General features: G+C 35.2%; 1 protein-coding gene across 1 annotated transcript; it reads left to right on the top strand.

Moving 5' to 3' along the window:
- The first annotated feature begins 20,226 nt into the window (after positions 1-20,226).
- Positions 20,227-23,491, top strand: LOC105791222 (uncharacterized). Its single transcript, XM_052635267.1, has 5 exons — positions 20,227-20,659; positions 21,011-21,311; positions 21,838-21,996; positions 22,151-22,446; positions 22,812-23,491. The coding sequence occupies exons 1-5, from the start codon at positions 20,459-20,461 to the stop codon at positions 23,031-23,033; spliced, it is 1,179 nt and encodes a 392-aa protein (XP_052491227.1). The 5' UTR covers positions 20,227-20,458; the 3' UTR covers positions 23,034-23,491.
- The last annotated feature ends 383 nt before the right edge of the window (positions 23,492-23,874 follow it).

Raw genomic sequence — 23,874 nt, 5'->3', positions numbered from 1 at the left:
ATAGTCTCTAAAAGAATCGAATTGCATTTGACCACGTAGTGGACCAAATAAACACAACTCATAATTTGTTTTCACCCAAACATCTGCATAACCCATCCTTCTCATGACCATTCCACTCGGTTGTAAGCTTTGCTAATATCGGGGTTGATTACAAAGCCTTTGTTGGGCCCATTCTTTGCACTTAATTTATAGGTAATGTAACAACTCGCGGGCAATTAAAATGTTGTCATGGATCATTCGACTGGGAACAAACGCATTTTGATTCTGGCTTATGCAATTTGGAAGAGTGTCCTTCAACCGATTTGCAAGAACTTTGGCTATGATTTTATAAATGACCCTGCAAAGACTTATAGGCCTAAAGTTAGACATGTCGGTAGGCTCATTAATTTTTGGAATAAGAATAATAATCGTTTCATTTAGACTATCCACATTTCTGTTGCCTCTAAAACCTCATGCCACAGCTTAAAGACATCCGTTCCCACCACCTCCCAATTTTCCTCAAATAAGCACCCTGAGAGGCCGTCAATTTCGGGCGCTTTCCGAGGGTCCATTTGGTTGAAAGGTTCCACTATTTCTTTGTCCGTGAACTCCTTTGTTAGCCTTTCTTTCATGTCATCTGAAATACAATTATCAATGTAATCAAGATTAAGCACCTCATAAGGAGACAAAGTTGATTCAAATAAGTTGTGAAAATACTCACTGGCAATCGCACAAATATCAGTGTTGTTGTCTTTCCAGCACCTATTCAAATCTTTTAGCCTTTCAATACTATTTTTCTTCCTTCTACTCGTATCCCTAACGTGGAAAAAATGAGTATTCCTATCTCCTTCTTTCAACCACTTAACCATCGATCTTTGCGCACAATAGCTTTCTTTTTTGTCCAGCAGCTACCCAAGTTTCATGCACATAGCTTTCAGCTTGCTACCATCGTACATCCTACCAGGACCATGAATGATATTGTTGATTTTTGCTTTTAAAATACCAAATTTGGTTTCACATTTTCTTGTTACGACTGTACTGCCATTGACCAAGGGCTTAGCCCACTTTCTTAATCTTTCCCATAACGTCCAGCTCCTTATCACCCCATGCACTTTTAATAATGTTTTTCACAGCCTTCTCTTTTACCTAACAAACGTCGTATCTGAATCTAAGTCTGGGGTCTCTGGAGCACTCATTCGGCTTACGCCCCACGGTATCTAAAAAAATAGCATCGTGGTCCGACTTTGACTGACGCCCCATGGTATCGATGAACGGGAAGTTAGCAACAATGTTAGCCGAAATCATGAAACGGTCGAGCCTCTCGTTAACAATCACATTCCCATTACGGATGTTAACCCATGCAAACCACCCCTTTTCCGTCTTTAAATCAACCAAAGAGTGTTCCTTAACTACCTCTCGAAAGTAATCCATTAATGCTCTCAGTTTCCTTCGGCCACCCTCTTTTTTTGCTTTGTTAAGAATGGCGTTAAAGTCACCACTGATAATCCAAGTTTTCTTAACAGAGCTTCCCACCCTTCTAAACATATCCCAATAACTTTTTCTTTGGTTAGGCTCAACGTGCCCTTAGAAGCCAGTAAAACGAATGGGATTTTGGTTTTTCATGTGGACCAAAGAGTCAATATGATTGCAAGAATAGTTTTGGATCTCAACATTGGTACCCTCCCTCCACATCATAGCTAAATCACCACTCTTTCCCATAGCATTAACAGCCATACATCATTCCATCCTACATTGATTTCGAACACAAGAAAAGTTGTTAGCTTGTATCTTAGTTTTGCAAAGAAAATAACTTCGGGGTTGGTCGCAATGAGAAGTCGCTTCAATTACCGAAATGTCGCATGGTTCCCAAGCCCACAACAGTTCCAACATAGGAACTTCATTGATCTTAGCGGGGCTGGTCGCCAGCCACCACCTTACAAGGTGAGATACTGTCTAAGAGCTTCCTTCGCACTAAATGAAATGGACTATCATCGAGATTTTCCCCATTGCCTCCTTTACTTTTTTTCCTCTTACATCGAATTCTTCCCCCTCCATCACGGATGCCACGATTGGCCATTTTTCTATAGGAGAGCTCGATCCAAACTCCTTCTCTCCTGTCTTAGTTTTTTTCTTTTTCGATTACTCTCATGGTTTCGTTTTCTTCACCACTTCTCTCCTCGTTAACTTTTGTCTCAGTGTTGCTCCCCTGCCTGCCATCTAAAAATTCAACACCATTCCTCTAGCTTCCTTTCCCTTGGGTCGTTCTCCCTACTTGCACTCTAAGCTAATTACCATACTGGAGCTCTATTTTGTCTGACTCCGTTTGGACCCCTTCTTTGTTGTACATTTGTGTTTTATGACCAATGATTCTGCACTTGTAACAAAATGTCAAAAGATGTTCGTATTTTATAGCGCAAATGATTTCGATATCCCCCTGTCCCACAAGGTAGACCACTCTCCTTAGGTGTTTTAAAACATCTATTTTTACCTTCACTCTGATATATTAGTCCAGCCACCATCCCTATCTGTTAATGAATCAGTTAGAAAGACAGTTAGCATCAGCTAAGGTTATTAGCAGCTAGTTAAAGAAATCAGTTAATTCTATGACTATAAATACACTGTCTTGAGTTTGTATTAGATAGCTTTTACAGTCTAAATTCAAGAGAGAAAATAAGAATTCATTTAGCCTTTAGTTTACATGTTTCTCTTCATGGTATCAATCGCTAGCTGATCCACAATCATGGCAACTACACATTCTGCTGCCTCAGACTCTGTTAAACTGGATGACTCTGTTTTTACTGCTGATCGTGTTGTTAATTCCTTTCCTCGGCATGAGGTTGTAAAGCTCGATGAAGAAACTTTTCTTTAATGGAAGTAACAGGTTCGGTTTATTATCAATGGTTATGATTTATTTGGTTTTCTTGATGGTTCTGTTACTGCACCGTCAAGGTTTGTACAAGCACCGGATGGTGCTCTTGTGCTTAATCCGGTGGCGTCAGCTTTCAACAACAGGATAATCTCCTTACTTTGTGGCTTCTCTCCACCGTAAGCTCGACGATTTTGTCTTCTTTTATGGATGTACAATCGGCCTCTAATGTTTGGACTACGGCTTTAACAATGTTTGCGACCGATACGGATCTAAAACAGTCCAGGTTGCGTTATGAAATTCACTTTATCAAGAAGGAGAGTATGACGATCCGAGAGTATGTTGCAAAGTTGAAAAGCCTATGTGCTCTTCTGGAAGCATCCGGATCTTTCATCTCAGGGGCGGAGAGAACAGTAGTGCCGCTTGCGGGTCTCCCGTCTGAGTTTGAAGGCGTGGTTTCCTCTGCTTCTCTATCTTCGACTCCTCTGGCTTTTTAGCTTCTGGTGGACGCTCTAATCGAGTGTCAGAGTTGGCAAATACAGACAATTCAGGAGGTTTTGTTCGCCGCGAATCTGGTGGAAAACTCTTCACCGTCGGTAGGAGATGGTTCTACGCGTGGTGGTCGGCCAATCTCGCGTTGTCGTGGCAGGATTTTTTAGCCACGGCTTCAGTGTCAGATCTACTCCTGATTTGGTCACACCATCCAACACTACTTTTATCGATACCACTGCGATAAAGTCTCTCCGTCTAAGGCTCCGGCATTAAATCCGGCTGAGTCTGGTCCTCGTGGTTGGCCTCCACAGCCAAATACTCGACCAAATATTTCTTCTCATGGTCAGACATTGCATAAGTCTGGTCAAAATTGGTGTGCTGATTCAAATTGGCATGAGCCTAGGCCGCAAGCTTATGGGTCGTCATCGTTTGGTCCCAATTCTGGGTCGTATGATCTTGGAAATAATAATGATTTAAATTGTGGTTTTAGGCTTCCATATGGTAATGGGCCATCCGCCTCTCAATGGCCCGTGAGCCTATTTCTAACAATGTGTAGGTTGATCCCGCTACTACTTTCAGGCCATTTGGTCTACAGTCAGGTCCTATACCAGTCCTATGGAGTACTAAACCACGGGCTCGTGTGTTTTTAGGGACGAATCCGTACGTTGGGCTCCCTCGATTGGGTGATATTCATGCCTCTGATTATTCTGATCCTTCTATTTTCGGCTCGCATATAAACTCCACGCCACATGGGATTAGTGGTGATGACACTGACTCACCAGTTCCTGGGCCAGTTGGCACCTCGTCTTGGTACCCTGATTCTGGTACCAGTAATCATGTTTGTCAGGATTCTTCAGTACTGCATAATGCGGTTCCATACTCAGGTAAGTCCTCTCTTTTAATGGGTGATGGTACGCCTGTTATAATTTCGTCAATTGGTCAGGGTGTTTTGTCTGCACGTTCTAGGTTACTTTGGTTATCTAATGTTTTGTATGTTCCGGCCATTCGAAAAAATTTATTGTCGGTATCTCAATTCACAACTGACAATGGTGTTTTTTTAAAATTTCACCCCACTTATTGTGTTATTAAGGACAGTATAACATAGGAGGTTTTGCTGACGGGGCGTATCCATAATGGGTTGTATTATTTCTCTCTATCCGACGCTTTTATTCTATCTACGCCTCAAGTTGAACTTCAGACTCGTACTGAAAGCAGTGAGGTTTTTTGGTTATGGCATAAACGTCTTGGACATCCGTCTTCGTTTGTTGTCAAGACTGTTCTTAATAACTGTCATATCAATTTAAATAAAATTTCTATTGTTAGTATTTATACTACTTGTAAACAAGAAAAGTTTCATAAGTTACCATTTCCTGTTTCAGTTACTGAATATACCGATCCGTTTTCTTTGGTTGTTTCTGATCTCTAAGGACCTGTATCTGTTTCTTCTGATAACAACTGGTATTATGCATCGTTTGTTGATATGTGTGCAAGGTTTACTTGGGTATATTTGATTAGCCAAAAATCTCAGGCTGTGGATTGTTTTGGTCAATTTCAGAAATTAATTCAGACCTAGTTTGGTAAGTTTATAAAATAGTTTCAGAGTGACTGGGGTGGTGAGTATCGAGCGTTTGCTTCGATTCTGGCTTCTTAAGGTATCGTTCATCGCCTAACATGTCTGCATACGTCTGAACAAAATGGTGTCGCTGAGCGTAAACATCAACACATTGTGGATATGGAGATTACTCTTCTGGCTCAAGCAGGTCTTTTCATGGCGTTCTGGGCTTTTGCATTTACTTATGCAGTCCATCTGATAAATCGTCTTCCCACACCAGTACTGGATGGTCAAACTCCGTTTAAAGCTCTTTATGGGCGTGATCCTAGTTATGATTATTTACATGTCTTTGGTTGTTGTTGTTATCCGTATTTGTGACCATTTCAGCGACACAAGTTAGATTTTCGATCACAGTCTTGCACTTTTCCTGGGGTATAGTTCCCGTCACAAGGGTTATCAATGTCTTTTGCCTAATGATAAGCTTATAATTTCTCGTAATGTAGAATTTGATGAGTTACATTTTCTGTCTCTGACGTCCATACCGGGATCTAGTCGTGAAGTGGTCACTGTACCCACGTGTGTTCCGTTAATCAAGACTATTCCTTCTTGTTCTAAGGACGTGCCTGTGTTCCGTTAATCAAGACTATTCCTTCTTGTTCTAAGGACGTGCCTTTTCCTGCATGTTCCAGTTCCTCGGAAAGGATTTTGATTCCTCAAAATGGAGTTGCTGGTGATCCAATGCATGCTAGTTTTAACTCCTCACATAATGGGTCTCTGGGTGTTCAGTCTCCTACGCCTGTTGTTGAAGTTTCGTCTCCTCCTACAGGACCAGAGATTTCTGTGCCTAATACGAATGCCCATCCAATGACAACTCGATCAAAGGCTGGTATTTTTAAGCCGAAGGCCATGACTGTTGAAGTTGTGGAACCATCTACGATTAAGGAGGCTTTTGCGAGCCCTGAGTGGCAGGCTGCAGCTCAGACTGAGTACGATGCGTTGATTCGCAATGCTACTTGGGACCTTATTCTTCTACCATCAAATCGCAAGGTTATCGGGTGTAAGTGGTTATTCAAGGTCAAGAGGAATCTAGATGGTACGATGGGTCGTCATAAAGCATGTTTAGTTGCAAAAGGTTGTTCTCAAGTTCCGGGTTGTGATTTCCAAAAAACATTTAGTCCAGTGGTGAAACCTGCCACCATCAGGGTCATTTTGTCTATTGCTGTCTTTAAAGGTTAGTCACTTCGTCAGGTTGATGTGAACAATGCATTTTTAAACGGCGATATTGATAGTGAGGTGTTCATGCAATAACCTCCAGGGTATGAACAGTTAAGTTCTGATGGGAAGCCTCTGGTGTGTCACTTAAAAAAGGCTTTGAGTGGTCTTCATCAGGCTCCTTGGGCGTGGTTTGTGAAGTTAAAAGCATTTCTTGTGACAGTTGGCTTTGTTGGGTCAAAATCGGATGCTTCGTTGTTTGTTGTGACCGACCTGGTTCCACATTATACGTTCTTGTGTATGTAGATGACATTATCGTGACTGGTAATTCACCTCCTTCCATTGACTAGTTTGTGAAGTTATTAAATGATGAGTTCTCGTTAAAAGATATGGGTGCTCTTCATTACTTCCTTGGGATTGAGGCCACTTGGTCCTCCTCCGGATGTCTTCATCTTTGTTAAAAGAAGTACATTCGTGATATTTTTAAGCGAAGTGGTATGTCTACTGGTAAAAGTGTTCATACACCAATGATTAGTTCGTCGAATCTTTCTAAAGATGACGGCGATCTTTTGTCAGATCCAACTGAGTATAGGAGTCTTGCTGGCGCATTACAATATGTTGTTCTTACTAGGCCTGATATTGCGTATGCAGTAAACAGGGTTTGTCAATTCATGCATAGCCCCACCACGATTCATCTGGTTGCTCTCAAGAGAATCTTGCGATATTTGTCTAGTACTCTTGATTTTGGGGTAGTTTTTCGTCCATCCGAAGAACTGTCTCTGGTTGGGTATGCCGATGCTAACTGGAGGTTGGATTTCGATGATCGACGCTCCACATTAAGATATTGTGTATTTTTTTGGTTCAAATCTCGTATAGTGGTCGTCTAAGAAACAGCTAATGGTTTCTAGATCCACTGCTAAAGCTAAATATCGCAGTCTTGCTGCTGTCACCAGTGATGTCATCTGGTTGTCATCGTTGCTTCAAGAATTACATGTTAAGTCTGCTGCTACGCCTAAAATTTGGTGTGATGTTCCAGTGCAGTTGTTGTTGCTGCCAATCCAGTATTACACTCCAAATTCAAACACGTGGAGTTAGATTTATTTTTTGTTCATGAAAAGGTTGCTGATGGTTTAGTACAAGTTGGTGAAGTTCCTGCGTCTGATCAGATTGCTGATGTGCTAACTAAACCGGTCTCGGTTTCTTGTTTCACTGGTTTTCAGAATTTTCTTCGGGTGAAGAATGGGTGAATGTTAATGAATCAGTTAGAAAGGCAATTAGTATTAGCTAAGGTTGTTAGCAGCTAGTTAAAGAAAGCAGTTAATTCTATGACTATAAATACACTGTCTTGAGTTTGTATTAGATAGCTTTTATAGTCTAAATTCAAGAGAGAAAAGAAGAATTCATTTAGCCTTTAGTTTTCCTGTTTCTCTTCACTATCCCTCCAATCAATTGCCATCACTTCACCAATAGCTTTTCCCACTTCTAAAGTCATTTGTCTATCCATCTAATCAAATGGTATATTGTATATTCTTATCCAAAAAGGTGTTAGGTTGAAGATATAATCTTCTATCTCCTGGTCCTTCACATACGGAATTAGGGCAAATAGACATTGATCGAAGAGCCATGGAGCAAGGTTAAGGATTCTTGTTCTATCTTCAACGACCAGGGATTTAAATTGAGGTCGCGGTCGCGTTTTCGGTCGCATTACGTTTATCGCGTTGCAAACATAACGGATGCTATTGCGGTCATTGTGGGTATCGCGGTAGTGAATTTTAAAAAAAATTCACACAACTTATTGTAAAATGTAATAGCGGTTTCGGCAGTAGCGGTTTCGAACAGTGCCGCTACCGCTATATAACGGCTGCTATTTCGGTGACGGACCGCTATTTAAATCCCTGTCAACGACCCTAAACTTAAATAAGATGACTTTGTCTCTTAACTCCACAAAGTTTACCTCTTCTTTTGTGAACCAAAGAGATCTTAAGACCCTGTACATAGCCTCTTTGTTTATTCTATCATTCGTCATTATTTTTTCGATTGCCCAAGCCTCATATCCTTTAGAGTTTGTTGAAAAGCGGTTAGCGCTAAACACTCTCTTCGATTCTTCTTCAGAGAAGGTTAAATTTTCTAATAGTTTGTTTAAATCCTCAGCCATAGCTCAGTCAGTCAAGAGCCAAAGCCCGCACCACGTCCAACCACGAACCCTGGACACGCCAAAATTCGACAACACACCCATAACAGCAGCCACGCCTACCTACACCTCAAACACGAGGAGAGTAGCAAGAATTGATCCAAGAGAACCACAAAGAATCACTCACAAGATGAAAATAAACGGCCCAACCCAGGAAAACTCTAACACAGTATTATAGAAATGGAAGCCAAGATTACATCCACATAAAGGCAGAAGAAAACATGAGCAAACCAGAAAACATGCCACACAAAATCTTCCCAAGAGAGATCGAAAAAGATATAAAAAAAATTACAACAAAACCAGAGAAGGAAATCGTTCCCACCGATAAGGAGAAAGAAAGTGACTCAACAGCAAAAACCAAGAATTTATCAAGCTCAGAAAAACTCAAACACAAGCTAAAATGAGAACAGAAAAACCATCAAAACCCTAGATGGTAAAATTCTACGTACTTGGGGAAGATATAAAGAGCACATGCAAGAAATAATGGAACACACGTAATAAATGCAAGAAATATGAAAAACAACTCAAAAATCAACTTATTCATGCACCGCTAGTAGAAAAGTCAAAGAGAACCTTTCCTGCCATTAATGCCCATGAACGTAGAACCAAGAAAGCCAATAGTAACAATCAGGATGCTGAGTTTCATGCAAAAGAATAAAGAAGGTACCTGCAATCAAGAAACCAACGAGTAAAAATCAACCAAAAGGACAAAAATCACCGATTAACGATAACCACACTTTCTCGACGCCGTGCCCCACGCTAATTTGACGCAATTCCTATCACCGCATAAAGCTGTCACCACCGTACAACCCTCGAACAGACCCAGCGCCGTTAATAAGAAAAATTACAACAGGGACACAACACACGCATCCCTACTGCCCAATTATTCACCAAGGAATAAAGGCAGACTCACAAATAGGAAAACAAGAAACAAATCACATAAATCTTGGAGAATTTTTCACGCGCTAAAACCGAAAGGAGCTGGGCCCATTCTTTGCACTTTGTTCATATTAGTACTATATTGGGATGATTTTTAATTTTTGCTCTAGTTTTTTAATTATTTAGGATTTAGTAGCTTACATATATATATTTGTGTGCTTTCCATTTTTTTTAGAAACCCATTATTTTTATGGTACTACATCCACGAGCTAAAACCGAAAGGAGGAGTAATCCCCCTAATTGAGACTGCAGGTATCACGCTAATCAAGTAATCTTCTTCTTTTTTCATCTTTTTTTTTATATTTTTAGTTGTATAATGTGTCGAATAAAATGTGGGAGTGACTTAGAAAAAATTTAAAATTTTTTTAGTTATGTTATTCCTTGTTTTAGTTTTAAAATTTTGTATTGTATGTTTCTACTTGAGTTTGTAGAAATACAAGTGATTGGTTAGTAGCATATCTTGATTTTGTTTGTTTAAATTGTAAATTTACTCTGAAATTAAATAATTTAGGTTGTTTCTATTTAGACTAAGTAGTTCAATTTATTAGACTATAAATAGATAAAAGAAATCAAATATACCAAGTGATAAAGGTAGACATGAATAAGTAATTATATTTGTGGACATATAAGATGTTTGAATTAAATAGAAAATACATGGTAAAATCCATGGTTATTGGAACGATGTAGTATGACTAGTATAACCCTTATAAAAAGTGTCCGAGAAAAATCTCGATAGTATTGGCACAAATATAAAAACAAAGATTCATAAGGGTTATCGAGGATATTATTGCATTAGAGTTCAAAGCATGGATAAATATAAACTGAGTAGGAAAAAATATTCAAACTGACTATACCTTGTAAAAATAAATGCTCTATTGGTATATAAATTTTGATGGAGAAATATATTTAATTTTCTTTAACTTGCTTGCTTTGTAATTTACTAAACTAATCGATTTAAATGTAAATTACTATAAATTGTTTAAATTTCTAGCTAGAATTATATATTTGGGCAATTCTTCCTAGTGTTGATGCTCTGATCCCATCTCGTGTATTAAGCCGGCTCAAAGTACATTTTATTTTCTTTGCATGTTTATTTATTGTTTTCAATTTTAGTTTAGTCTCATTTTTATTTTTTAGATAGTTTGCTCGAGGACAAGCAAAGACTTAAGTATTGGGGTATTTGACCTGTCGTTAAATGTAGTAGTCAATTTGAGTTAATTTCGCACTGAAAGAGCTTGTTTTCTAAGCAATTTAGGATTTTACTTTACGTTTTCAATAATTAGGCCTTAAGATTAAAAGTTACTAAAAATAAGTATTTTTAACCCAATAGGCCAACATGGGCCTTAGGTTATGGTAATTGGTTCAATTGAGTGTGTAGGATGTAGATATAAATGCCCAATTGATGTGGAAGCAAAGGTCGAGTGATGTATTCCTGGAACGTCAAAATAGCAAAAGAACGACACAAGACAGCATTTAGGTGTCATGTCATGCCATGCAAGGAGTGTGATGCGACATAAGAACGATATGCTACCAAGTATTTTAGGGTTATTTTCGCCCACGCAATCAAACTTATTCAAAGACCTAGGATGTGCCGAAGACATAATTTGTGTTGCCAACACCTCTGTAAATAAGACATTAGGAGTTGAAAGTAATCAAGTCGTCCTAGATGCCTTCAAAAAACCCTTGAAGTTTAGAAATAATTTTAGTTTATTTTCTTTTCGGCTTTTTAAATACTTTCTTGTTTTTCATCTTGGATTAGTTTTAATTCAAGGACTTGTTTATTTAATTAAAGTATTTAGTTTATATTTTGTTGCATTTTTTTTATTTCTTTATTCCAATCGAGAGATTTACTACTCCGTTCTCCATTTGATATTCAATCCACAATTATTCAAAACTCTTTTCTTCTCTGAATCAGTCGTATTTCTCACATGGTTTATTCAATTGAAGTTGATATTATGAATAACATGAGTGGCTAAATCCCTTAGGGAGATTAATGAGTGGATGAGGATGTGATTAATAGAGGATCTGAGATTTCCCGAGATAGATTAGTTGGTGTAAATTATGTGTTCTTAAACTGTTAGGCTTGACAACCCTAATAAGTTATCATAGGATAAACGAGGTCAGAACATAAGTCGAACCGAGTAAATCGTAATTTATCTTGGTTAAGAAAGTGAGGTCGAGAGTTAAGCAAGTATCAACCCATTGATTAAGTGAATTAGAGGCCGGGAGGTAATACTTGCTTACGCAATGACTAATCCATTCTAGACCCCTATATGTTGGTTATAAACCCCGAAGCAAGTTAATCTTCCTGATTGGTTTATCGATTTAGTTTGTTTGTTGTTATTTATTTATTTTTATTCCTTTTAATCTATTTTATGGTTCATCGTAATATAAGAAATAATTATTACTACTTAGGCTTGTTATTGTAGAAGTGTTTTCATTATTTATTCCATCCTCCATTGGGTAAGATCCTCAGAATACTTATGGCATTTTGTTTTACATCTATATTACAATTTGACCCTCGCACTTACGAACACTGTCATTTTTAATTCTCATATTTTTGGTGTTATATTTATTCTATAAATGATAGTGCGTTTATAGGTAGTCAGTCATTGACAAGGTATGAGCTCGTCCACCATTGATTCCATGAAATGTTGGAGAGACTACGGGATGTGTATCAACTAGGTGTGCGGTTTCTCGATGTGATATTAAAGGAGCAGTGGCAACAATCGTATGATGGAGGACTAAGATACAGGCACATGACCTCAAATTTAGCAGAATGCATTAATTCCGTACTAAAGGGGATGCACCATTTTTTGGTAACCTCAGTGGTCAAGGAAACGTATTTTTGATTAGCAGCCTTGTTTCCAAAGTGGGCTGAGACATACGCGGGACGAATAAAGGGCGGTCATGTTTGGTGCTAGTCAGTGCTGAAAGATATTAAGAAAAATGTAGAAATCTCGAACTCAATGACTTCAATGTGTCACTCGCAACCAAATCTAGTATTTCAAGTTAAGTAGCCCCATAGACTTGACTGTGGAGTTATCGGTGGAGCGTATCACGCAGACCTAGACAAATGACCTGCAACTGTGAGAGATTTCAAGCACTTCGTGTAACAACCCATTTTTCAATAGTGCCAGAAATAGTAGTTTCGAGACCACAAATCTGAGGAGTAAGTTCACATAGTTAATAATAATTTTATATTGAATTTTGATTTGATGAATTTAAATTAATTTAATTAATTGTTAGTATAAGTGGTTTAGTCCACAAGTTAAGTGGTTGTTGAAAATGAGGTAATGGGGCCTCATTTTTATAATTTGAGGCCGTAAATATTTTTATTAAATATTTACAAAGTCGTATTATAGATGAATTGAAGTTTGGTTCGGTAATTTTTACGAGTAATTGCTTAATTAAGGTAAAAGGATTAAATTGTAAAAGAGATAAAGGTTAACTTGTAATACCCCCTACCTGTATTCATTGCCGGAATAGGGTATGAGGCATTACCAAATTTTACCAAATTAATTTTCCATTATTACGAGTTACATACTATTCATTTATCGAAACATGTCATGACGTCCCTTGGTTGGGCCTCCGAAGCCCAAAACATACATCGGGACCAAATCGAGATTAAATCGAAACCATAAGAAATTTTTTGCAAAATCCCAAATTTTTTTTGAACTCAATATAACCCCTTTATAAATTTCTAACCTTCCCTGCAATTTTAAACCGAGACTAATCCAACACAACCAATCCATTTCAACATATTTTCAAGATAGATTTAACATATTCATAAAATAACCTCATCACATACCAAAACCAAAATTTGTTAGCCATACCAATGGCTAACCATACATTCATTTCACATTAACATTTACTTTACTAGCTTATACATGCCATTGATTTCCAAAATAATGTTTCTTTATATACCGAGATCTTGATGTTGATAGTGTGATCGTCTAATCGAATCGACCTCCGAGCTCTTAACACTACAAAACAGGGGAAAAAGAAACAGGGTAAGCACTTTGTGCTTAGTAAGCTCATGTAACAAGAATTATACTTACCTAATATTTTCAATACAATGCAATAAACATTCATACGTCCATTCTATACATTATTCCCCTATCATGCACAAACTCAACATTCAAATTAGTTCAACAATTTCCATGTATCAATAATTTATACCATGATTGATGAGCTCATCAATTCCATGATTTCCATTTCCTTGTTTTTTTTCCATATTTATCCCGTTAAACTTCTCGGAATTTCGATGGATTTTCAGGGGTACACCAAAATGTACAAATCCGGGTCCGTCAATTCATATTCATGTGCGCACATTTCCATTTCAGAGAGCACACTCCTGCGAACCTCATCCTTACAATGGATTACCGGTCGAGCTAAATCCTCGCAGCGACAATTACTCTAATGAGCTTGGATCCGAATTACAGTCAGACTAAATTCAGACCATAATTCGGATTGCCCGTCCGGGCTAAATCCATTTTCCACATATTCTTCGGGAGGGCTATATCAGGATAGGACCACCCGTCCGGGCTAGATCCTTTTTATCGTCAATTCCTTTTCAGAGATCTATCGAATTTTCCTTCCATTCAACCGGGATTTCTTCCCTTTTTTTTATCAAATGTATCAGTGTTTCATCAATTTTCATACAATGAACATTCAAATCATATTCACATCAATAACAAACATTTCAGGCATTTAAGAATATAATTCAAGTTACACGAACTTACCTCGATACTTGTTTGTAAACAAAAATCTACTAATCCCGAACTTTTTCTTTTCCTCGATCTAGCTTCGTATTTGAATTTTCTGGATCTAAATAAATAAATTTAATCATTATTCTAATACATTTCATGTTCATATGTAACATTCTCAATAATTCCATTATTATTTATAGTGCATTCAAAGCTGTCTCACTGAGTCATAGTCACTGAATTATTTATATCTTGAGCTAATAAACTCCAAATTAAGATCTGATAATTTTCCCAGAAACTAGACTCACATATCTTCTTACCATAAAATTTTCAGAATTTTTTGTTCAGCCAATAAGTACAGTTTATTCTTTAAAATTTCCGTTTTTTCACTATTCGACAGTTCTGATTGCTCTTCACTAAAAATTAATTATCTCATTGTACAGAATTCGGATGATGTTCTCGTTTGTTTATTTTGAAAATAGACTCATTAAATATTTTAAACATATAAATTTAAGCCCCTAATTATTTTTATCCAATTTTTTATGATTTTCCAAAGTCAGAACAGGGGAACCCGAATTCATTCGGACATTGTCTCACAAAATCTATTATATCTCATGATTTACAATTCCATTGCTTACAACGTTTCTTTTATAAGAAACTAGACTCAATAAGATTTAATTTCATATTTTATTCATTCTATAATTTGATCTCTAAAATTTTTGGTGATTTTTCAAAGTTAGACTACTGCTGCTGTCCAAAACTGTTTTAGTGCATGATGTTAATTACCATTTTTCCCTAGGCTTTCAATAAATGATAATTTCATCCCTGCTCAATTAACCTCTCAATTGAGCTGATTTTTCTCAATTAACACTTTATTATATCATTTTAAACTATTTTATAACCTTTGGAAATCATAATTTTAGCACTAGACTTTAATTCCAAACTTTTCACAATTAAGTCCTACAAATCAATTTCTATTGAAATTACCTAATAAAAGCATCTCATAAACAAATTAAAGCTTAAATTTCATGCTATTTCATCATAAAATTCTAGCACATATTCATAGCAACTTTCAATTTCATTCATAAAATCAAAAACTAATGAATTTAGTAATAGGACCTAGTTGTAAAAGTCTTAGAACCATAAAAACTACAAGAAAAAGGTAAGGATTAACTCACTTGGTGAAAAAATTATGAAAAACCAGCTTGAATAAACCCTTAGGACGTTTTTGGCTGATGAGAATGCAGAAAAATAAAGAGAATTCTAGATATTCCAATTTGGTCCCATTTTTATGTTAGTAAAATTTGTTATTTTCCCATTTTACCCTTATTTCACCTTTTTCTCAGCTTATGCCGCCCAAAACCCAAAATATCTCCTTTTGGGCTTATTTGTAATTTATGTCCCTCCTCATTTAACAATTGAGCTATTTAATCCTTCTAGTAACTTTTACATCTTTTTCAATTTAGTCCTTTTTACTTAATTGAATACCCAAACATTAAAAATTTGTAACAAAATTTTAATACCATATTACTAACATTTCATAAATATTTATAAAAATATTTTTGACTCAGTTTTACGAGATCGAGGTCTCGATACCTTGTTTTTACCAAATTTCTTCAATAATTTCTTTTTCTAACTAACCACTAAATCGGTAAAATTTTTCTATCGATATTTTCATACGATTTTCCTATCATATCAATATTCATGCAAAAATATTAAAATAAATTTCTCTTTAAATCGAATTTGTGGCTACGAAACCACTGTTCCGATAACCTTGAATTTAGGCCATTACATAACTGCTATAGATTTAAAATACTAAAGGGACCAAAATGATGATTAAACCATGGTCAAAAAGTCCAAGCGGTGGTGACATGATGGAATCCACTAACTTTTGGGCTATTTGCTCATTTAGTCCTAATTAGCTTAGGGATAAATTGAAATTAAGTTTGTTTAGTTGGAATTTAATATAATTGAAGGATAAATTATGCAATTAAACCCCCTTGAATGGTAAATATACCATAGATGATGATTGTGGACGGTAATAGGCTTGAAATTGTTAAGTTTGGACAAAAATTAAAAGGGTAAAATTGTAAATAGGTAAATAAATATTAAAACAAAAGTTGATGGAAATTTCAAGTTTATCGTCTTCTTTCATTCTTTTTAAACCGAAAAGCCATGGAAGAAGGTGGAAAAGCTTTGGCCTAGTTAGGGTTTTCAATTCGGTATGTGTTTGATGCTCGTTTTTAGTAATTTTATGTTTTTGAGTTCGTTTAAGCTTATCTAGCTAACCCGAAGACTAATTTGTAAAACTATTAAATTTTGTGGATTAAATCATTAATGATTTTGGTGTGTTCTTGAAGTTTAAGGGTAAATTATTAAACTTGGTTGTTGAATAGGACTATTTTTAAAGTAATTTTTAGTAATTTTAATGTTAACGTGATAAAATTACGAGGACTTCTTGTGAAATAATAGTAAATATGGGTTGTAATAAAGTCCCAAAAAAATTGGCTAAGCTTGAATTTAATTGAAAATGGTTAAATTGCATGATTTGGACCTAGGGACTAAATGCATAAAAGTGAAATGTTGAGGGTAATTTTGTAAAAATGTCAAAAAGGACTTAATTGCATAAAATGAGTTAACTTTATTGTTGGAATTAATTAATTGAATGAAATTATTATTATTATAGATTAAGAACGGATTGAAAATCAAGGAAAAGAAAAAATTACTAAGTAGTCCCTGTACCTTGATTTTTGTTGCAGATTAGTCCAGTAAGTTCGTTCGGTTTAATTTTAGTACATTTATAAATGTATTATATGAACCTAATTGCATAATTTTGGATTATATTGATGTGTGTAAATGAAAATGGAAATAATGAATTGATATAACGTCGATTACTGGTTGAGATACTCTGAGACGTTACTACAAATCAGTCATGTAAGTTCGTTTATATAAGTATGTTATAGATAATTTTCTTAATACTTGTTTTACTTAAGTAATTGTAGTGTTTCATGATTATTGAACATTTGATTTAACAGAGGTCAATTCTGAAATTGAAATGTATTGAGTGTATTGAATAGGACCTTGAGCCTAGTAGGCTTTATGCAGGTGTACTGTAATGTATCGGGCCTTCTGCCTAGCAGTCTTCGTGTCAGTATATCTATTGGGCCTAATGCCTAGCAGGCTTTGTGCCAGGGTATCTATCGGGCTTAATGCCTAGCAAGCTTCGTGTCGGTGTAATTATCGGGCATAGTGCCTAGTAGGCTTTAGGCTGGTGTAACAATTTGTATTGGATATTGGTGATTGGAGATCTTACTAAACGATAACTTGGAATATGATTTGAATTATTTTACTATGCAATACTCACTTGTTGTGAGTTGTGATTGACAGAAATTCTGATAATAACCTTGTGACAGGAACTCTGCTATTTAATCTTGTTATTTGATTTGTTGTGTTTAAATTCGGAAAGATTTATCGTTTTATCGACAAACTTACTAAGCTTTATAAAAGCTTACTCATATATTTGTCTTGCTTCCTTGTAGATAACGTCTTGTGGATAATTGGACAGTTGGATCAACTCAAAGAATCACACTATCCGATGATCTTTTGGTAGATTTTGGATTCTATTTGACTTATATAGCATGTAATAGGAGAAATTGATTATATTTGTAAATGTTTATATGTACTTGTTGGTGTTGGTGTTAATGTGCATATGATGATGTGATATAAGTAATTAAGTGAGATGTGCATACTTGATTCTATGGTAAAGCATAAGAGGTTGGGCATGAGATGGTAAGTTTGGCTTGAATTTTGGTATAGCATTTAGTGGTATCATAAGTTATTTGAATATGCCTGTAGCTTATATACTTAGTTAAGGAAATGAATTGAGTAAGTACTTGAAATGTGATGTCATTGATGACATATTGGTTAGACCTTAGGATGATTGTTTTGGCATGTTTTGGGTGGTACACTTCGTTATCCATACGCAAATGCAATTGTGACATGTGCTTCAAAACGTATAAATTGCATGACCTACATTGACGAAGTTTACAAACTTGAACGCTCGTATAATGTTTGGAAATTTGGATTCCCACCTTTCTCAGATGAAAGCATGTGGTTGTCTACCTCACATGCTCCTTTCGAGTTGGTACCAGATAATAACTCGGGCACAAGCCGAAATATCGACCAAACTTAACTAGGATATGAGGAAATATGGATATTCAGGAGCGATGAGACACATTGAGGTTATGCACATATTGTAGGAACCCAGGGCATATGTAGCCAACATGTCTACACAACCAGGAAGCATCAAGGAGAAGAGCTAATTAAAACACTAACTCATGCAGTGAAAACACTAACTTATTTGTTTATTCATTAATTTTTTTGTAAAGTGTAAGTTAATATTAATTCTTGAAGTAAGATATATTACAATATGAAAGTCAAAGTTTTAATCTTTTTCTGAACCTTCTGAGCAATTCTTTACTTTGTTAAAATATTGTACTTAACAAATCAACGGAAAAAAACTTAAATGAAAAAGTAACAGAAATAATTGTAAATTTTAAACTCACAATATGATATGTTATAAAACAAACCAATTTAATAGTTTTGTTTCGTATATTGTAAATAAGTGTACATTTGAGATGAAAAACAAATTATACAATTTGAGAAAATTACAAATAACCTAATCATCGAGGTCTAGGATGTGTTTATGGAATACTAAGGAAAACACGTTCTACAGGGCACGTTTTCATTGATAGGGCATTGAAAACACGTCTTGTAGGACGTTTTTTTATTCTCGCTCCTGAAAGCGTCTCCTATAGGGCACGTTTTCAGTGCCACATCAGTGAAAACGCACCCTGTAAGACGTGCTTTCCTTTCTCTCTCCAAAAATAGCGTAGATTGATAAATTTTAAAAATTTCAGCCTATTATCTTAAATCTTTTTGTTTTTCAACATGTATGTAAAATTAACCAAATTTTTTGTTGAAGCTTCTAACAACTTAATCAGAAGTTATAATTAATTGAAGTTAGCCTTAAAATATAGTATTTGGTTGAAAGTCTTAACGGACCATTAACACCATGTTTGGTTGGGGGAATGGAATAACATTCCCCCTTATTCATTGAATGGTAAACCATCCATTTATTTAGTTGAATGTAATACTCATTCGATGGAATGACCATTACTTTCCTATTACTTGTTTTTTCGGTAATAGCTTATTCTTTGATATCACCAAAGAATAACTATTCCATGCAACATTGAATAACAAATTTTTTTTTGAGATTAGTCCTTTAAAACTTGGACTTAGAAAATATAAAATATAAAAATAAAACATTTGAAATATTGTAATATAATTTGATATAAAAATAATTATATTAAAATATTATTAAATTTTATATTTTATTTTTATTTAATAATAATTATATTAAAATATGATTAAATTATTTATTATTTATTATTAAATTATTTTAATAATAATCCTATTAAAATTTAATGACAATAAAATAATAATTTACGAAAAATCGCTAAAAGTATTGTGGTCATTTCATTTTTTCCTTGTGCTATTACAATATTTATTCTATTCAACCAAACATAAAAATACTATTATAGTTCTATTTCATTTCATTCAATTAAATAATTAATTTACTAATTACAACTCTATTACATTATAGCTATTTTCCAATACCATCCTATTCAATTTCATCAACCGAGCGTACCATAAGTGATAAGATGAAAAAATTTATATTTATAAAAATTAGTAATCAATTAAGTTCTAAATAATTAAAAATTAAAAATCCTCATATCAGAACATTTATATTTTTATTAAATTATATTTAATAATAATTATGTTAAAATATGATTAAAATATTTATATTATATTATTTTAATAATCTATATTATATTATTTTAATAATCTTATTAAAATTTTATAACAAAACAATAATCATCAACTTAAAAAAAAATTCTGCTAAGGGTATTCTAGTCATTTTAGTTTTTTTCCTCATGCTATTACACCTCCATTCCATTCAATCAAACACAAGAATACTATTACGCCTCTATTCCATTACATTCAACCAAACAATTAAATTGCTATTACGCCTCTATTTCATTACGCTTCTATTCTATTACAGCGAGCCAAACGTGCATAATTATCTATATCAGTAGTTACGACGAATAGTTATATTTCAAGACTCAATTTATTGGTAACTTTTGGATAAGAATTTAAATAACTTTTAGTTATTTTACTTTTTCTTTTGCATTTAAGCAGAAAAAAGAATTAATTGATTAGCGGAAAATCTGATATCGCCTCGAACCATTTTGCTTCTGCTTACTTAGTCTGGAAGGATCTGAATAAAACAATAATAATAAAACCTAGTTTAATCAAATTAAAAATCTCTTTCGTTTTCTTCATTCGAGCGAAAATAGTTTTCCCTATTCCTAAAATTTAAAACCCTAATTATTCTTTACGCAAAATATCATTATTAATAAGCTTTTAGAGAGAGATTGATAAATTATTTGTTAAAGATGGGTTCATCTTCGTCGGAGACAAAGTTCCTGCAAGAACTGATTTTATACGCCGCCAGCGCTGCCTTTAGTTGCTTGGTCCTCTTCGCTGGACTCCGGCACCTCGACCCCAACCGAGAAGCTTCTAAAAAAGCGCAGGAGCACAAGAAGGAAATTGCCAAGCGATTGGGTCGTCCTTTAATTCATACCAATCCCTACGAGGTACTTTTATTTCGACAAATTTAAGGATTTTATCTTTTAGGATAGATTATTTTCGAGTAATTTTTTATTTTTAGCCTTTAAAAAAACTTAGGTTTTGATTACTTGGTTATTTTACTATTATTATTATCGTATTCTAAGTCATTACATAAATGTAATGGGCTTTCTTACTTATGAAAGGTAAGGTTTTAAAATCAAAAGAGCAAGCAACTGAAGTAGCAAAGAGATTGTCCTTTTGAATGGAGAATAACATGCTCATTACTGACGCTGCAGAAACCGGATGCAATAGCTTAACAAAGAGATCGTCCTTTTAACTTCTATTGTTGCCTCATAACTGTACTTCCATTTTACCAGGATGTAATAGCTTGTGATGTGATAAACCCTGATCACATTGATGTGGAATTTGATTCTATTGGAGGATTAGAAGCCATCAAGCAGGCTCTCTATGAACTAGTGATTCTTCCATTGCGGAGACCAGAGCTGTTTTCACATGGAAAACTTCTTGGTCCTCAAAAAGGGGTTCTTTTATATGGACCCCCAGGTACTGGAAAGACCATGCTTGCTAAAGCCATTGCGAAGGAGTCTGGTGCTGTTTTCATTAATATTAGGATATCAAATCTGATGAGCAAGTGGTTTGGTGATGCGCAGAAACTTGGTATGTGTGTAATGTTGTATCGTATTCCTTTTTGATTATCGGGCATGTTGCATTTCTTTGACTATACCCGAATATTTACGGTTATACAGGATTACAATTGTTCTGCAATCTGTTTTCGTGGTTCCCCCCCCTCCCTATTGGGTTTAGTTCGAGACTTCTAGTTGAAAAGTCACAAGAAACATTATATAGGTAAAAAAAACACATTTAAGAGAAGGTTAACTAATTCGACCATCCTAAGGTCATGCTGAGATGGTTTCATACCATCTCTTTTGGCTGAGGCCACAAAATGGTTTTGAAATCAAAATATGTCCTGCGATCAAATGTCCACATGCAGGAAAAGAAAAAGATGAAAATTATCATTGCATATGTAAGTTAAACATGCATATGAGTTAAACATGTAAGCTGACCTTTCTTATCAGTTAAATATTACTTTCTATGCCTTTTCTAATGGTTTTACTGCCCCATGCATGTTTGTTTATTTTATCTGTCTTGATTGTATTGTTTATTTACTCTTCTACTTTTGTAGTGGCTGCCGTATTTAGCTTGGCCTATAAACTGCAGCCTGCTATTATATTTATTGATGAGGTCGACAGTTTCTTGGGACAACGGCGTAACACAGATCATGAAGCAATGACAAACATGAAGACTGAGTTCATGGCATTGTGGGATGGGTTTACTACTGACCGTGAGTATTTTTCTATCTAAAAGCTGTTACATAATGCTATTAATTCTCCCACAAAGTCATGTATTCTATTTTTTTTCTGATTAAGAGCTCTCTAAAGAATGTTCTAGGTATTGGTTTTAAATTTTAAATTTAATTATTTTATATTGATGTGCAGAGAATGCACGAGTTATGGTTCTTGCTGCAACAAATCGCCCATCAGAACTAGATGAAGCCATACTCAGACGTCTCCCTCAGGCTTTTGAGATTGGAGTACCTGACTGCATGGAGAGGGCTGAGATATTGAAGGTAATTTTAAAGGGTGAGAGGGTTGAACCAAGCATTGACTTTGACTGCATAGCCAGTTTATGTGAAGGGTACACGGGTTCAGATCTTCTTGAACTCTGCAAGAAAGCAGCGTACTTTCCGATCAGGGACTTACTAGATGAGGAGAAGAAAGGAAAACCATCTGGAGTACGTATTTTTTGTATATTTCTTTTGTGTCTTTGTGCTGCCTTTCTCTAGTTTTTCTGAGGTTCAGCATATATATATGTATGTATGTATGTATGTAGAATGATCTCACACATTAAATTGTGTTATGTGATCGAGGGACTGAATCTAACATTTCCTTGGTCACAAGTACATAATTGTAGTTGGAATGAGACCTTGTAGGAAGATGTTTTTATTGTCTTAAACATAAAGCTATGATAGAAGTGCTGTTTGCATGTGGAATTTATGAACTTGGGTAGTTTACCTCTAGCCGCCACCTTTTTAGCTACTTATAATTGTTCTAGTATTCATATCAAGGTTTTCATCATCTTCCATTGTTTCTATTTCAGGCTCCAAGGCCATTATCACAGAGTGATTTGGAGAAAGCTCTTGCCACATCAAGGAAGACAGGAGTTGCTGCAAATGAATATAGCAGGTTAAGTTCACAATTATCTGGATGGTCCAGACAAAGGGAATCAGATGATTATCAGGTTCAAGCTGCAATCAATGAACTCTCTAAGCTAGTAGTTTCACAAATCGTTAATCTTCAATCAGATTCCCAGGATGCCTGAAATTTTCATCTCTATAATCTTCAATCAGATTCCCAGGATGCCTGAAATTTTCATCTCTATACTCAGATTCTGCTACCTGATCTAGTATTTTTTAGTTCTGTGCCCAGAAAATTAGATTTTTTTTTAATGGCAAAGCTACTTATTAACGCTTGAGGTGACGTCATTCTATGCACAAAGCTTGTGATAGGAGCTTTGGAACAGTAAGATCTGTTTTATGGTCTCCCAAAGTTATTCATTATACTAACTTTCCAGGGGCTCCAATTCTTTTTTCCCATAATATCAATGGAGCTTGTGAAAGTTGGCAAGTATTATGTTATTTATGGAAACCAGCTTAAATTTAATGATGTTTAGTGGATCACTGTTGAGACCGATTTAGTTTTTGTAATGATAGGGATAACATTTATTATGTTTGTAATTTTTATAAACAGAAAATGAATAAATTTTTTTTTTAGATCTAATTTTTATTAGAGAACATTTTGTTTTTATATTTCTTTTCTCCCAAAAAATTATGGGCACCTGCGATATTAATACATTAACCAAACCATGAGAAAACCAGACATGAAGAAAACAGCGTGTTCTGGACCCTTAAGGCCTGAATATTGTTAATGACTTCAAAATCCAACTTTGAAGATAAGCTAAAGCCATAATGGAACTGTGTCGGACCTAGAGGTGGTGCTGTGACCTGGTTCCAAAAAATTTCAAGCCCAAGTCGCTTGGCCCGGTGCATAAGAACATTAATAAAAAAAATTTTAAAACATGTTTTTATAATTGAATTTAATTTTTAAAAATAATTTTAATTATTTAAATTGAATGTGGGTTTAGTTGGCTTGAGAAAAAAAAT

Source organism: Gossypium raimondii, chromosome 8 (genome assembly GCF_025698545.1).
Source record: "Gossypium raimondii isolate GPD5lz chromosome 8, ASM2569854v1, whole genome shotgun sequence".
Classification (NCBI taxonomy): Eukaryota; Viridiplantae; Streptophyta; class Magnoliopsida; order Malvales; family Malvaceae; genus Gossypium; species Gossypium raimondii.
Note: the sequence above shows the minus strand (reverse complement) of the source record. Positions and strands in the feature narration are given on the sequence as shown.